This window comes from Lytechinus variegatus, chromosome 18 (assembly GCF_018143015.1).
Source record: "Lytechinus variegatus isolate NC3 chromosome 18, Lvar_3.0, whole genome shotgun sequence".
Lineage (NCBI taxonomy): Eukaryota > Metazoa > Echinodermata > Echinoidea > Temnopleuroida > Toxopneustidae > Lytechinus > Lytechinus variegatus.
Window position 1 is genome coordinate 10,814,476 of NC_054757.1, and position 15,362 is coordinate 10,829,837.

The 15,362-nt window shown below is 36.7% G+C and overlaps 1 protein-coding gene across 1 annotated transcript in view; it reads right to left on the minus strand.

Annotated features, from left to right (window-relative positions):
• Positions 1–353: 353 nt before the first annotated feature.
• The window catches only part of LOC121431982 (disks large homolog 5-like), a 56,443-nt gene continuing 41,434 nt past the window's right edge, over positions 354–15,362 (minus strand). Inside the window, 12 exon segments of the mRNA XM_041629785.1 lie at positions 354–2,672; positions 3,348–3,457; positions 4,642–4,754; positions 5,798–5,925; positions 6,597–6,698; positions 6,976–7,017; positions 7,839–8,038; positions 8,770–8,992; positions 9,397–9,499; positions 10,567–10,756; positions 14,232–14,367; positions 14,960–15,062. Of these exon segments, the coding sequence (XP_041485719.1) occupies positions 2,566–2,672; positions 3,348–3,457; positions 4,642–4,754; positions 5,798–5,925; positions 6,597–6,698; positions 6,976–7,017; positions 7,839–8,038; positions 8,770–8,992; positions 9,397–9,499; positions 10,567–10,756; positions 14,232–14,367; positions 14,960–15,062 (1,557 nt within the window). The 3' untranslated portion in view covers positions 354–2,565.

The following is a 15,362-nucleotide window of genomic DNA, read 5'->3' on the forward strand; positions in this document are numbered from 1 at the left end:
CAAAATGTAGTGATGTAATAAAACAATAATACAAATAATTACCATGGAAATCACTACAATGATGGATTTAAAACACAATGCAAAAATCCTTCAGCTCTCAAAAGATGATAAACAAACTATGATAAAAACAAAAATGAACATATCACATGTAAACATACTATTTCATTAAGTATAGGCAAGGAAATGGTTTTCTAATCTGTGATTGCGGTAAATGTAAGTAAACTTGGCTTTGCAGGGAAAAAAAATCCTTCTTTTCAAAAGAAGTAACTGTAAAGCTGATTAACTTAGATAAATCAAAAGTTAATGAGTCTTTAGCCTCCGTATCCAGTCTCGTTTCATTTTTTCATGAAAAATAAATACAAACTAGGCAATTATTGGTGGAGTTTAATTGCCCAGAATTATCATATACAATATTGAATTACTTTTACTTTCATAAAGTATGACTTCGATCCATCATTATTGATTTCAATATCCAATATGAATACAGCTTATTTGCTACTTATACGGTGCTTATACAGTGCAAACATATTCTTAATGAATTTATCTTTATCAAAACGTTTTGGCAGATTTAATCTCACTTAAAATTAGAAACAGTATTAGAATACAAATTCAATGAAAGCCCTTGACTAAATTTCTCAAGAAAAATGAAAATATTGTCAAATTTATTAATTTTCAGAAACAAATGACATGAATTTAAATTAATTTTGGCAGTATTAAACAAAGATTATTTCAAAACATTCTCGAATACATCAATATAGGTCTTTAAAACAATCAGAATGGTTACAGAAGTTCATAGGAAACCACCAGGAATGCAATACTTCTTGCTTGAAGAAAAAAAAGAATTTCTTGACCAAAAAACAAACACCATGAATTAGATACAAGCTAAGTTAATACAATAGTTTTGCAGATTTAGAATACTACTTAAATATTGGTATCATTGTGGCAGTGACGCTATTTTGAAGCCAATATATTAAATTCATTAAGTATGAAGCAATAATCATGTCCAGATAAATAGCTAAGGTTTTTATCAATTTTTACACAGAAGAAACAACTGGGCATGAAGTCATCAGCTTATCAAATCGAATGTATTTATTTAATCAAATTAAAATCTGAGATAAAAAATAAAATAATTTGAATACTGCAATGAAAGCAATCTGGTTTGAAGTGTAAGTTGTACTGCTACTGGTAGGGAAGTTATTTTGTTCAAATTCCTATGCTAAAGTAAATCCATTTCATGATTTTAAACTTTCATCATACATTATCCCTTCAGATGGGAGACAGGCTCAAACTCAACAGAGATATCTCAACGACACAGAATTCTACGTGAAATGAAAGGAAAAATCCAGGAAATGCTACTAGTTATAACCATTTATAACAAAATTTATCTGACTTTACTTTCAAACAAATTCCCTCATCTGACAGGCTTACCAAAAAAGTCCCATAGCACAAAGGCTAGCAATGATCATAGAACTTTTTTGTACAATCGATTGCATTGACTACGGTGTACAATCAATCGCAAAAATCAAGCCTACGATTAATTGCCAAACTCTGTCACGGGACCCAGGATATCCCCTGCAAGCCTCATTGCATGCCGCAGCTTTCGAATCCTTATGCACAGCGGTCTCAAGGTAACAATGGTGGATTTATCACAAAACCAATCTGCAAAGTAATTGTTCCTTCTTTCCATTTTGAACCAGATCTCATATCACAGTAGACTATACTGCTTTGTTTAAAGAACAGGCATTTGACTTCACTGGTACAGTAGTCAAAATTCTGAATATCATCCATATTACTAATGACCTTGGGAGTGTTTCATGAAAGGACTTGTCACATGTTTTACCTTACAGTTACTATGGTAACAGTGAATCTTAGCCAATCATTATCAAGAAAAGTTGTCAGACCCAACATCTTGTTGGACGAAAATGTTGATGAAACGCTGCCCTGATGGCTGACAGCTTTGATGGCTGATAGTTATGACTGCTTGATGTCCGACAGCTTTATCTGGTTTGTGTCTGATAGCTTTGCTTGATGTCTGATAGCTTAGTCTGGCTGATATCAAACTCTGATTGGGCAAAGGACGAGCGACATCTGAAAGCTGTGATTGGTCAATCAGAGCTGGACGTCTCAAGACTGTTGAAGATTGATATCAACTTAAGAGTTAGATTTGTCTGATGTACGACTGATGTCTCCTGTCTGACAGCAATCTGCTCACTTTGATTGGCTGCTGTCCGAATGACGCCATCTGCAAGATGTCTCTTTTAAATTTGACTGGCTAATGTCCCTTAGTTGTGATCAAGTGGTATCTGCAACAAGCAATATCCTAATGACAAAATGATGTCAGCTAGCTCATATTGGCTGATACAACAATCATGTCTATAAGATGTCATCAGATATGAACTGATGTCGTTGATCATTATAACTTTAAGTACTCAACAGTCATTATTCCTCTCGAGGTTTGCTCTGTCTGATATCTCAGTCATGTCTGCAATATGCCATCAGATATGAAATTGACATAAAAAATGCATTTAGCTCTAAGCACTCAACAGTCCTGAACATTAGTTCTTCCTATAGAGGTTGACTCGATGGTATCCAGATAGGTTTGCGTTGTTGGGCGTCTATGAGGTTCTTCACACGAGTTGATATACTAGCCAGGTTTCCTCCTTGGATAATTTCTGCAGATAGTGAAAAAAAAGATATCCATTTCAAAGTGAGTTAAGAGTGAGTAGTCTTTTAAGCATGCTAGCTCACATTCTTAAAGGGGAAGTTCACCTTGATGATAACAGTCTTATTATCAAGAAATATTAATGGTAAGAAAAAATTCAAACTAGCAAGATTCTTAACTTTCCATGTTGCATTATCTATCCACAAAAATTTGCCTCTTCCAAAATACATGAATAACTGCAGCTTAATATTATCAACATCTCACATGAAAAAATGGGTTCAAACCTACAATGCCATAAAACCTTTTACATGGCTCACCAAATGGCTTGTGAAAGTAAATGGAGGTCATCAATGAAAACCAGATAACTTTGAAACTGTCAGATTTGAAATTATGGGAAGAAATGGACTTAACTCCCCAGTAAATTTATGCCTGAGACGGGAAAGCTGGAAACTGTAAAAATTGAAATTTTCAAACTAAAAGGACAACTACTAACACAATGACCAGCAAACATTGTAGTATTGGACTAGTACAACCCCATAGCCAGTGGAGGTTCAATTGAACCCCATCCCCCCCCATTTTTTTTGCTGTTAAATTTTCAGGCGAGGAGAAGGAATCAAACCCCAAATTGAAAACCCTGGCTAGATAACTGTAGTATGATTTCTCATTTGGAAAGAAGTGGTCGTACCCGAGAAGAGGGATTTGAAATCTTGTTCAATCTTGTTGGCAGCCTCCAAGAGTTCCTTGGCTTGTTTGTGAGTCACTCTTTCTCTCAGGAAATGAGGATCTTTCTGCTCCCTGTAAGATGGAAAAAAAAAATAAAAGTGAAATTATTTTCATTATCATCCACAACATTTTGAATTTAATTATTCTTGTCATTTGAGATAATTTACCTTATAGTTATAATTCAGATGCAGTCATTATAACTAAAATATCTTCCTTAATGAAAAATAACCAGAATTACCATGATCATCATCAATATCATCACCATCATCATCATCAGCAGCAGCATCATCATCATCACCATCACCACCATCATCACCATCACCATCATCTACATCATCATTTTCATCATCATCATCATCATCAGCAGCAGCAGCATCATCATCGTCACCATCACCACCACCACCATCATCATTTACATCATCATCATCATCATCGTCATCATCACCACCATCATCATCACCATCATTATCATCACCATCATTTACATCATCATCATCATCAGCATCATCATCATCACCACCACCATCACCACCGTCATTTACATCATCATCATCATCACCATCATTATCATCATCATGATAATCATTATCATCATTAATATCATCATCATCATCATCATCATCATCATCATCACCATCATCATCACCATCATTATCATCATCATTACCACCACCTTTATTTACATCATCATAATCATCATCATCACCATCATCATCACCATCACCACAACCATCATTTACATCATCATTTTCATCATCATCATCAACACCACCACCATGATCATCATTAACATCACCACCACCACCATCATTTACATCATCATCATCATCATCACCATCATCATCACCATCATTATCATCATCATCACCACCACCTTCATTTACATCATCATAATCATCATCATCACCATCATCATCACCATCACCACAACCATCATTTACATCATCATTTTCATCATCATCATCAACACCACCACCACGATCATCATCATCATCACCCCCACCATGATCATCATTATCATCACCACCACCACCACCACCATCATTTACATCATCATCATCATCATCACCATCATCATCATCACCATCATTATCATCATCATCACCACCACCTTCATTTACATCATCATAATCATCATCATCACCATCATCATCACCATCACCACAACCATCATTTACATCATCATTTTCATCATCACCCCCACCATCATCATTATCATCACCACTTCATCTTCAATCAAGGTTCTCCAAACCTACTTGATATTCTTGATTGTCTTGAACTTGACAAAGATGACAATAGGATGAAGTTGAAGTCTCTGAAGTCTCTCGGCCACATACGGGTTGAGACCATTCAAGATGCAATGACACCCCTATAAAGACAGCACCAATCAACAGTTAGTCAAAGCATTATTCATCATGAGGACCGTTTGTAATTTCAGGAGTAAAATCTAACTTTTATAACCCTTCACAACATTTTTAATTGCTATTTGTATGGTTATCAGGGGGGCATTTCATCAATATATTCACCTGACAAATTGTCAGATCTGACAACTTTCCTGGATTCTGACTGGTTGAGAAGCACTGTTACTATAGTAACTGTTGGATAAAACAGGACTTGTTGGATAAAACGTCTGACAAGTCCTTTCATGAAACGCTCCCCTGATTCATGCTAAAGATGTAAGTATTCCAGACATCATATAGTCGGAACTTCTCTCAAAGAATATTTTGAAATAACAAATAAATCAATAGAGGTAAACTGTTCTATTAATATGGCTATAGATGCTGAGGCTTCATCCCTACATTCAAGTTTTCTGTTCAATTCAATCCATTTATTTAATTCATTTATTTAATACTTTCATTAAAAACAGACATATATAAAGACATAATAACATAGACAATATATAATAGAAATAATTATGACATTAACAGTAAAGCAAAACAATACAAAGAAAACATGAATGAAAAAAATTACTTTACTTGGATAGAAATGAAAGTATAAGGAGTGGCAGAAAGGCTGAGCCTTATATAAAAGCCAAGCTCCAAACATGATTATAAACCAAAGTATATATATAACCGATTTAAACCAAAGACAAAATCTAAAAGGTATGTGCATACATGCAATCATCAACACCTATTTACAAAAAAAATGGACAGACACACACAAACACACCCACACATACACCACACACACATCTTATTGAGTAAAATGTTGTTGAAAACTACTGACTAGGCCTTAGGGATAGCTATCATAGTGTTACCTGTCTTGTTTTCTTGTATTTCTTCATGGACTATTGTTTATTTTAACATTCTATCCAATTTTTTTAAAGAGGTAAACTTGCCCTTTTAAACAAATATCAAATATTTGTACTTTCTCATGACAAAATAACGATTTGGGGTTGAAATCTTGGCTTACCTTCTTACAGATGTCTTTGACATCCGATGTGTTGATGACCTCATACATTCCATCTTTTCTCTGATAGTCTAAGATTAGGCCATTCTCAATGTCCTTCTCTAACATATGGCTGGCTGATTGGACTATTTCTGCACAAAATACATGAGAGAATAATAACAATAGGTCCGCAACTACTATGTTGTATTTGCAAGCATAAGATTGGAGTTTCCGATTGGTTCAACATGCCCACCTTGTTATTGAATGAACAATACATTTAACAAAAATTTCTGGATGGCATCTGCATGCTAATTCTTAACATAATAATTTTTGCCAATCTAATGATAATAACATAGGATTTGTATAGCGCAAATATCCACCTTGCTAGGTACTCAATGTGATCCTACATTACCCCGGCTTAGCTAATCTACCCATTCCGGTGCTCACAGCTTTTACAGGAATTACTGCCAGCCAGTACCCATTTACCTCGCCTTGGATGAGTGCAGCACAACGTGGGTAAATTTCTTGCTGAAGGGAAACACGCCATGGCTGGGAATCGAACCCACGTCCCTCAGACTGACAGAAAAGATTCTCAACCACTAGACCACAGTGCCTTCATGGAGGCAAGATGAATTAGTTGGAATTCTTTAAACAGGAGATTATCTAGTATCCTCAAGGCATTGAAATTCTGTTCTGGACACTAACTTGGGGATCCTCCTTCCTTGTTTATATTTTTACTTCAGATATTGTTACGGTGCGTGTGTCAAGTGCTTGATGTGCACATAACCTCATGTCGTATCATAAATATTGAATTATGACTTACTTGGATAAACTCTGACATATTTGTTGGGCGATTCCTCTGTCATTTTCAGCGCAACTTTGTCAACCAAAGGTCCCAGCAATATCACAGGCCTTTTGATGTGCACTGCAAAAACAGAGAAAATATGCAAAAGCAATTAAAATAGAATCCATATTAAAATGAAAAAAAATCAACATGATGATTGAAGAAGAGCTAATCTTCAACAGATATCCATCTGAAGTTTTATTCAGATCTAAAATATGAGACAAAAATGTGAAATATGTAAACATACCCAGTAACTAAAAAGTATCTCTGAATTTTGATGTCATTTTTTGGCATTCATATCAAGCTATTATATCTATAACATTTTCATAAAATCATTTGCAGAAAAAAGGTAACTTACTGTCCAGGGGCTCCACTCGTAGGTATGTAGGGACGCTCGCATCTATGATAAAATAAAAAAATTAAAAAAATATTGAGAATAAATATCACAAAAATAAAAAAAACATTATGAACAGCTGATTGAATATCTTCTACAGCTCCTCAGAATTAGGATACTCGTTATAAAAGCAGCAAAGGAAAATTTATATTAGTTGCCATTTTGGAGAAAAATAGGGACACGATCTGACATCTTACAAAGGTCAGAATGATGTCTTTCATGTAGGAATCCTGCAAGCGAATTTCATCGCCATTCGTCGTGTTTCATCAGAGACGGAACAATGTGGGAAGGAAGTAACAGCTGCTGTGAAAAGACACAAGCAAAGAGACACAACGCACCTTGATAGCAGTATCTCTACGAAACGACACGGCAGAGACTTTCGTAATGGTGCCTTAGTCCAAGTGCAGGATAGCATTTTTTAAACAAAAAGTCAGTGATTTTAAGTGACAACTTTGCACTTAGCCAATCAGAGACAATGATTTCAGTAGCTTATAACAATAAGTCAGTGAAGATCACTATTTGTTTCATGAAATGCCCTCCTGGGCCCCATCTTACAAAGAGTTAGGATTGATCCAATCAATCACAACAACGGAAAGCCAGCAACGTCAACATCTAAAATCAGGTAATCATACATTAATCGTTTTCTTGAAAATTACAGTGGACTTATCTTTGCTCACAAAGAACATTGTGCAAATTTTCTGTACAAAAAATTATGGCATTGATGGATTTCCATAATTGCGATTGATTGGATCAATCGTAGCTCTTTGTAAGACGGGCTCTGAATGTGAGAAAGGAGGTAACTAATGAGCGGAAGCAACGCTACCTACCTTCATGGACAGGGACATCAGTCATGGAACCTTCACTGAGTTCCCTACTGTCCTTGGAGTTGTTGTGCTGGTGTTTCTTCTTGCGTTTGAGGAAGCTCCGTCTGGCGGGACCGGAGCTACGTCTCGAGGATGCGGTCCGGAGTTCCTCCTCCTGCATGCCCTCTGAGAGGAGACGACGCCTAACCATCTCACGGTGGAGACTGGGAAAGAAATTGGGAAACAATGATCATGTTCTCACCATGTTGCTAAACAGAAGTTTAATACTTTGATAATTAGTTAATAGTAAAGCCCCTCATAGACACACTTGAAAATAAGCAATCTTTAAGTTCAGTCAAAGATTAAATCCATAATATTTCTCATGGTTTGCACCCTATCCTCGAACCATAGAGGTCCTCATTTGTAGTTTTGAGTCTTTTTGACCAATAATCAACAAATTCAAACTTAGCGAGACATTTTCCTACACTCAGTAGTACTGGGGTCATTGTGATGTCTCTAATCAATGAATGGGATTCTCACTCGAAATACAGATCTTAAAGATTAAGGGCCCTTATTCTGAAGTCGGGTTTAATTCAAATTATGGTCTTAAGTTGCAACTATGGATAGCCAATTGTGACATTTATTTATAACAACGAAGGATCAGAGTATTAGCTCATTTGACTCTCAAATCATCTTTACTGTTTGGGAAAGATAAACAAATTAGTTTTCATATAAGAATTATGAAAGAGCACAGTAAATAAAAGCAGCATACAATGTAAACAAAGTTTTGACATGTCTGGGTTCCCATATGTTTAGGACACAATGGTCTAATCTAAACCCGACTTCAGAATAGGGTAATATGGACAACCAGGGGTGAGCTCTTATCAATGATGAATAGCAATCACCAAGCTAGAAGAGTTTCTTTCCAGGTTGTTCAGGTCTTGCGGATACTTACGCAGTCTTGCTGGGAATCTGTCCACCGGCGCCCCTGCTCTTCTTCCCCTCCTGGTTGATAAGCCAGGCAATCCAGACACCAAGGGATCCATTGTACATGGTGTCCTCAACGACCATGATCTCTTCCTTCTTGAAAGACAACTGACCTTCCTTCTCAGCAGTGAAGTCCGTCAGAGCCTTGATGTAAAGCTCATCACAGTTGTGGTTCTGAATCTTGTTGAATTCTGGAATTAAATGTTCAATTTTAGATAAATTAAAGTTGTGGCAAACATGGAAATATCAATTGCATGATGAACAAATTTTCATGATATATTGCAATATCATGAAGGGGAAAAAAATGGTCCAGAACAAAGGTCTGCTCTTCAAATGTCCTCTCATTCAAAATATACCAAAGTTGAAACTGTAAGATCAACAATTTGGGATTAGTCCCATACATTCTTATCTGTGTGCAGTGCATGTGACCTTCACAAATTTTTGACATCATTTTGGTATTTTCATTGCTTTAAAACAAACACCAATTCTTACGCACATTTTAGATATTTTCATAATGTTTACACAGTTTCCTCTGTCATTCCAGTTCACAAACAGAACCAAATCTCATCTTTAAAGAGTAAAATTCGAGACTTACTTGAGAGGTTATGTTGTGCCAAGATTGTGATTCCTTCTGCTGGTTTCTGAAGCTCTATGGCGGCTTTCTCAGCAGTCGCATTTCTCAGGTCAACGCCGTTGTACTGAAAAGACATTAACCATAAATATAATGTAAGTATATTTGGATGACAAATTACACATTCTTTCCTTTGATATTACTGAAATGTCATGATTTTCATGTTTTCTAGGTATATACAATAGTTTCTCCATTATTCTACATATATATATATATATATATATATATATATATATATATACATATACACACCAAGGTCTGAAAGCCTTACACTAACAAAAAATACAATGGATTATGAGTTTAAGCTGCAGATCTCCTCATCCCCATGTAAACATAAATAGAAGAAAAAGCATGTATATTGTATGTATTAACACTAAATTGATTCACAAAATCATAAAATTTTATTTGTGTTCCTTAATATTTCCCTTACTAAGTATTTGGAGAGATATTCCTACAATTGAAAAGATTGTCTGAGGATCTAATGACTTTTGTTGTCATCAAGTTGGGATTGTTTTAATGTAACTTACTACAACCACCACAAACATTCAGGTTTGACTACAATAATGATAATATGCAACACTTATATAGCGCTTGATATAAATGTTTCTAGGTGCTGCATACTACTACCCCGGCTTTAGCACGGCTACCCTCATCGGACGCTCAAGCATTCAAGGAATTCCTTCCTACCAGGTACCCATTAACTAGACCTGGATGGAGAGTGGCAAATGTAGATAAACACCTGGCCAAAGGACGCGAGTGCTGCGGTGGGATTCGAACCCGGGACCTTGTGGTTCAAAGTCTGGAGACTTATCCACCGGGCCACAACACCTTGGGGGCGTCGTGGTCTAGTGGTTCTGACTCTCGCCTTTGAAACAGAGGGTCGTGAGTTCGAATCCTAGCCACGGTGTGTTTTCCTTCAGCAAGAAATTTATCCACACTGTGCTGCACTCGACCCAGGTGAGGTGAATGGATACCCGGCAGGAGTAATTCCTTGTATGCACTGAGCGCCGGTGATGGTAGCTCGAGCTAAAGCCGGGGTAATTATAGCAGCACTTTGTATCCTCAGGCAAAAAGCGCTCTATAAATCCAGCTATTATTACTACAAGAAAGATTCATTCCAAATCAACCAATTACCTCCAGGATCTGGTCACCGACGAGGAGCCCATCTGATTTGGAAGCAGGGCTCATCGGTTCTATCTCCGAGACGAAGATGCCCACTTTGTTACCTCCATACATCCGTATCCCGATGCTTCCTCCACACTTGGTAAGGAAGACAAACCTTGGTTGCTCACTCAACATTACAGATGACGAGGAAGAGAGGATGCTGGGAAGGGAAAACGTTGAAGAGAATTTTTTTTAAAATCGTGATGGCGATTAATTTGGGTATTCAGTCAAAATAACTTTATCTACGATTCCAAATTAATGTTCATAGACGATGGTAATAATGATTACAGGAAGGAAATGATAATGAACAAGACAATGGTGATGATGGTAGTAGAATTTGAGGCAGATATGATGACAGTGAGGATGGCGGTGATTGAGATTATTATTATTACTTGTTTATTTTTTCATTGATGATGATGATGATGATGATGGTGTTAATGGTGATGGTGATGATAATGATGGTGATGATGATGAATATGAAGAAGATGCTGGTGATGATGTTAATAAAGCTGATGATAATAAAGATATTCACACATATTGTATCTGTTACATTACTGTTTGTGAAAAGTATAAAGTATCATATTATTTTTCTTTGAGAGGAGGCAAAGTACTCACTGCAAAACAAAACATTTGATTTAAAATAGTATTTATCATATATCTGACATTAATCCAAAGCGAAGAAATGTGTAATACAGCAAACAATGCCTCTATTGCTCAGCACATCAGACATTTAGGATTACAAGCACCATGTGTGTGACAAGCACCAAATGTAAATCACCATGTGTAAAATCACCCAAGGTCACTGCTATAGAAATATGTGTATGACCTATGCCAGTTGAGTCAACACCTGACAATACTAACATCACTCCAACAAAGAAGTCTTTCCCCTTACCATAAACTTCAAACAAAATAAGGTTTATATCCATTTGGTCTACTATCATTTTGGTCTAATCAGCATTTGGTCCAACCGTCAATTGGTCTAACTGTCAGTTAGTCCAATGCCCAGATGGACTATTTCCACTTGGCACAATAAAATTTGGTTCATAAATAATTTCTCTCATAATACTAGACCAAGTAAATTTATATATAAAATGAGAATATAGCCTTTATGCAAATTAGACAAAATGGTAAATGGGCAAAATGGCTATAGACCATAATGTAAGTACATAACTGGTTATATTAATAAGTGGAATGCCTCTGGCCGTCTCACCTGCATCACGCGGTTCAATATAGCAGCAGTGCTGACTTTGAATACTACTCTAACTCGCACAAGATGTTCAGTGATACATGGTTACTCTTATGTCCACTTTTTATGAACTAGACCAATAAACTTACAGAGATATGATGGTTATTCAACAAAAAACCCCAACATGGCCAAAGTTCATTGACCTTTCATGACCTTTGACCTTGATCATGTGAACTGAAACTCGAACAGGATGTTCAGTGATACTTGATTATATACTCTTATGTACAAGTTTCATGAATGAGATCCATAAACTTTCAAAGTTATGATGGTAATTCAACAGATACACCCAATTCGGCCAAGGTTCATTGACCTTTCACATTGGTCATGTGACATGAAACGCACACAGGATGTTCAGTGATACTTGATTACTCTAATATCCAAGTTTAATGAACTAGACCAATAAACTTTCAAAGTTATGATGGTAATTCAACAGATACTCCGATTCGGCCAAAGTTCATTGACCCTAAATGACCTTTGACCTTAATCATGAGACCTGAAACTTGCACAAAATTTTCAGTGATGCTTGATTACTATTATGTCCAAGTTTCATGAATCAGATCCATAAACTTTCAAAGTTATGATGGGAATTCAACAGATATCCCCAATTCGGCCAAAGTTCATTGACCCTAAATGACCTTTGACCTTGGTCATGTGACGTGAAACTCATGCAGGATATTCAGTGATACTTGATTAACCTTATGTCCAAGTTTCATGAACTAGGTTCATATATTTTCTAAGTTATGATGACATTTCAAAAACTTAACCTCAGGTTAAGATTTCGATGTTGATTCCTCCAACATGGTCTAAGTTCATTGACCCTAAATGACCTTTGACCTTGGTCATGTGACATGAAACTCTAATAGGATGTTCAGTAATACTTGATTAACCTTATGGCCAAGTTTCATGAACTAGGTCCATATACTTTCTAAGTTATGATGTCATTTCAAAAACTTAACCTCAGGTTAAGATTTGATGTTGACGCCGCCGCCGTCGGAAAAGCGGCGCCTATAGTCTCACTTTGCTTCGCAGGTGAGACAAAAACTAGGATTAGACCATGTTGGATGAGACCAAATGGAAAATAGACGAAGTGGGCTTGGATCAACTGGCACTTTACCCAATAAACTTCAACCAGACTCCAAAAGCCATTGATTGCATAAAACCTCACATCATGAACGCATAACTTACATGATTTATGAAATTTAGTAACTTTGCGAGAAATGATGGCCACTGTGCAGTCTTCAGAATCGAAAGCGGTATTTTTTTCATATAAAATAAGATCAAAGTCACACTTAAGTTTTAACTTTCATGCTGTTACATAAATTACGGCCATCCAATCCCTCCCCAAATAAAAATCTTTAAGAGAAACTTCACACTTGTTATTGTTGAAATGACATAGCAGGGAAGTATTTTTAGAGAAGTTTGAAAAGATTTTCATAGATAAAATTTGTTCTTGTCCAATCAAATGTGATGGCTTTGGTAACATATAATACTATCTGAGAATAATTATTGACAAATTGTTTTGTGAGAATGCCCCAAGGTGGACCTTGGGAGCTTTACATGAAGCTGTGATTTAAGAGACAAATTTGCTTTCAGCCAATCAGGTACAAGGATTGTGGTAGCTTATAACAATGACATTAAGCTGAAGGAAACACACCTCGTCAAAGCAAGGCTCACTAACACAAAGCTTGAGGTTTTATTGTATCTTAGATACCATGATTGATTGTATATTCCGGTCAATGCAATCAATCATGATTTTTTTTCTAAGCTTCATGGAGTAGAAGGTTTCATGATACACCATGCATCTTTCTTGGGAAATTATTGGTCCTGTAAAGGATCACCCACACTCGACGTTTCGACAAGCATGTTCTTGTCGTCTTCAGTGGAATGACAACGCTCGACGTTTCAACAAGAACACACTTGTCGAAACAGTTTGGGTGGACCTTTTCAGGACCAACAATTGCCCAAGAAAGATATGTGGTGTACCGTGAAACCTACTACACTATTCTTCTTCATCATGGAAACATTACATTTCATCACCATTTATGTCCGACAAGTTGTCGGAGCTGACAACTTTCCTTGATGTTGATTGGCTAAGAAGCAGTGCTACCATGGTAACTGTCGGATAAAATGGGACTTGTCGGATAAAACGTCTGACAAGTCCTTTCATGAAAAGCTCCCCAATAGTTACTAAGCTTCACGTTCCAAGATGTTCCAGGACCAATACCTTTTGTGTTCTACTAGCCTTAGGGGGGGTAATGGTAGAGGTAGGTGAGTTAGTCCCAATATCGACCCGAGAAACAATGAAGGACAACTCTCCTCTCAGTCAATCATATGCTATCATTTCTGCAGCTTACAACAAAACCAAAAGCTAGATGACATGTTCTCTTACCTCTGCGTTCTGCTAGCCCTAGGTGTGGGAGGTGTGATGGTTGGGGTTGGTGAGTTAGTCCTGGTACTGGTCTGTGAGGCGATGGGTGTGGACTGGGTACTGGAACACATGGAGTTCCTCTGGTCGTCTTCCATTTCTACAGAGAGAGAGAGATAAGGTTTAAACAGGGTTCCAACAGAAATAATAAAAAAAAAATAACAGAATTCCATGAATTTTTCATGACTTTTCAATGAATAAATTGCTGCTCTCCATGACTTTCCGTCACGTCCCGGGAGTTATGTAGAATTTGGGATGTCACAAAACTGGGAAAAATGGAAATCATGAACACAAATTATAATAGCAGAGTAGGACCACAGAGTATGAGAGTTGCGAGACACTAACTGGAAAGTTGCCATAGCCAAGAAGTAAATGCAATTCCATGACTTTTCACAAATTTTTCCTAATTCCCTGAATTTTCCCGGACTTTCCATGACCACAAACTTTTCCAGGATTTTCCATGATTGTGGGAATCCTGTTAAAAGTGAACAAGATCATAGCAAACACAGTCTAGACATGGTTCAGACAGCAAAACATCTACCCATGGGAATGATCAACCAAGTTGCGAATTGTGACACAAGCTACAGAAAGAACAATTTCAAAAATTTTGCCTGTACTCCCTCTACTGCCTCTAGACACTCCCAACAAATTTCATGAATAATAGTAATAACTGATATGAAAGATAGACTTACTATTCCTGTTGTATTGAACCTTGATACAGATGCTATTACCAGCCCTCGTGAGGATCTGGACTGCGTTCTCATAGGTCGCACGACGGAGATTGATCCCATTCACCTTGAAAAGGAAGACAAAAAAGAGAGAAGGCATGTTACTTCTTGTTTCTTTTCTGCTGGGAAAAATTACAGTTGTACCAAGTAGAATATCTTGCAAGCATGCAAGTCGCTCTTCATATTATAATTGATAAGCAAATATATTTACAAAGACAAATTGATGAATATTTCGTTCATGTAAACCTAGTGAAGAGGCAATGCAAATGCCAATTGTGGTAATGAATACAAAATAAATTTGAACAGAATCCAATGAAATGACCACAAAGGATTTGTATGAAAAAATGAAAAAAATTCTGGTAAGAAA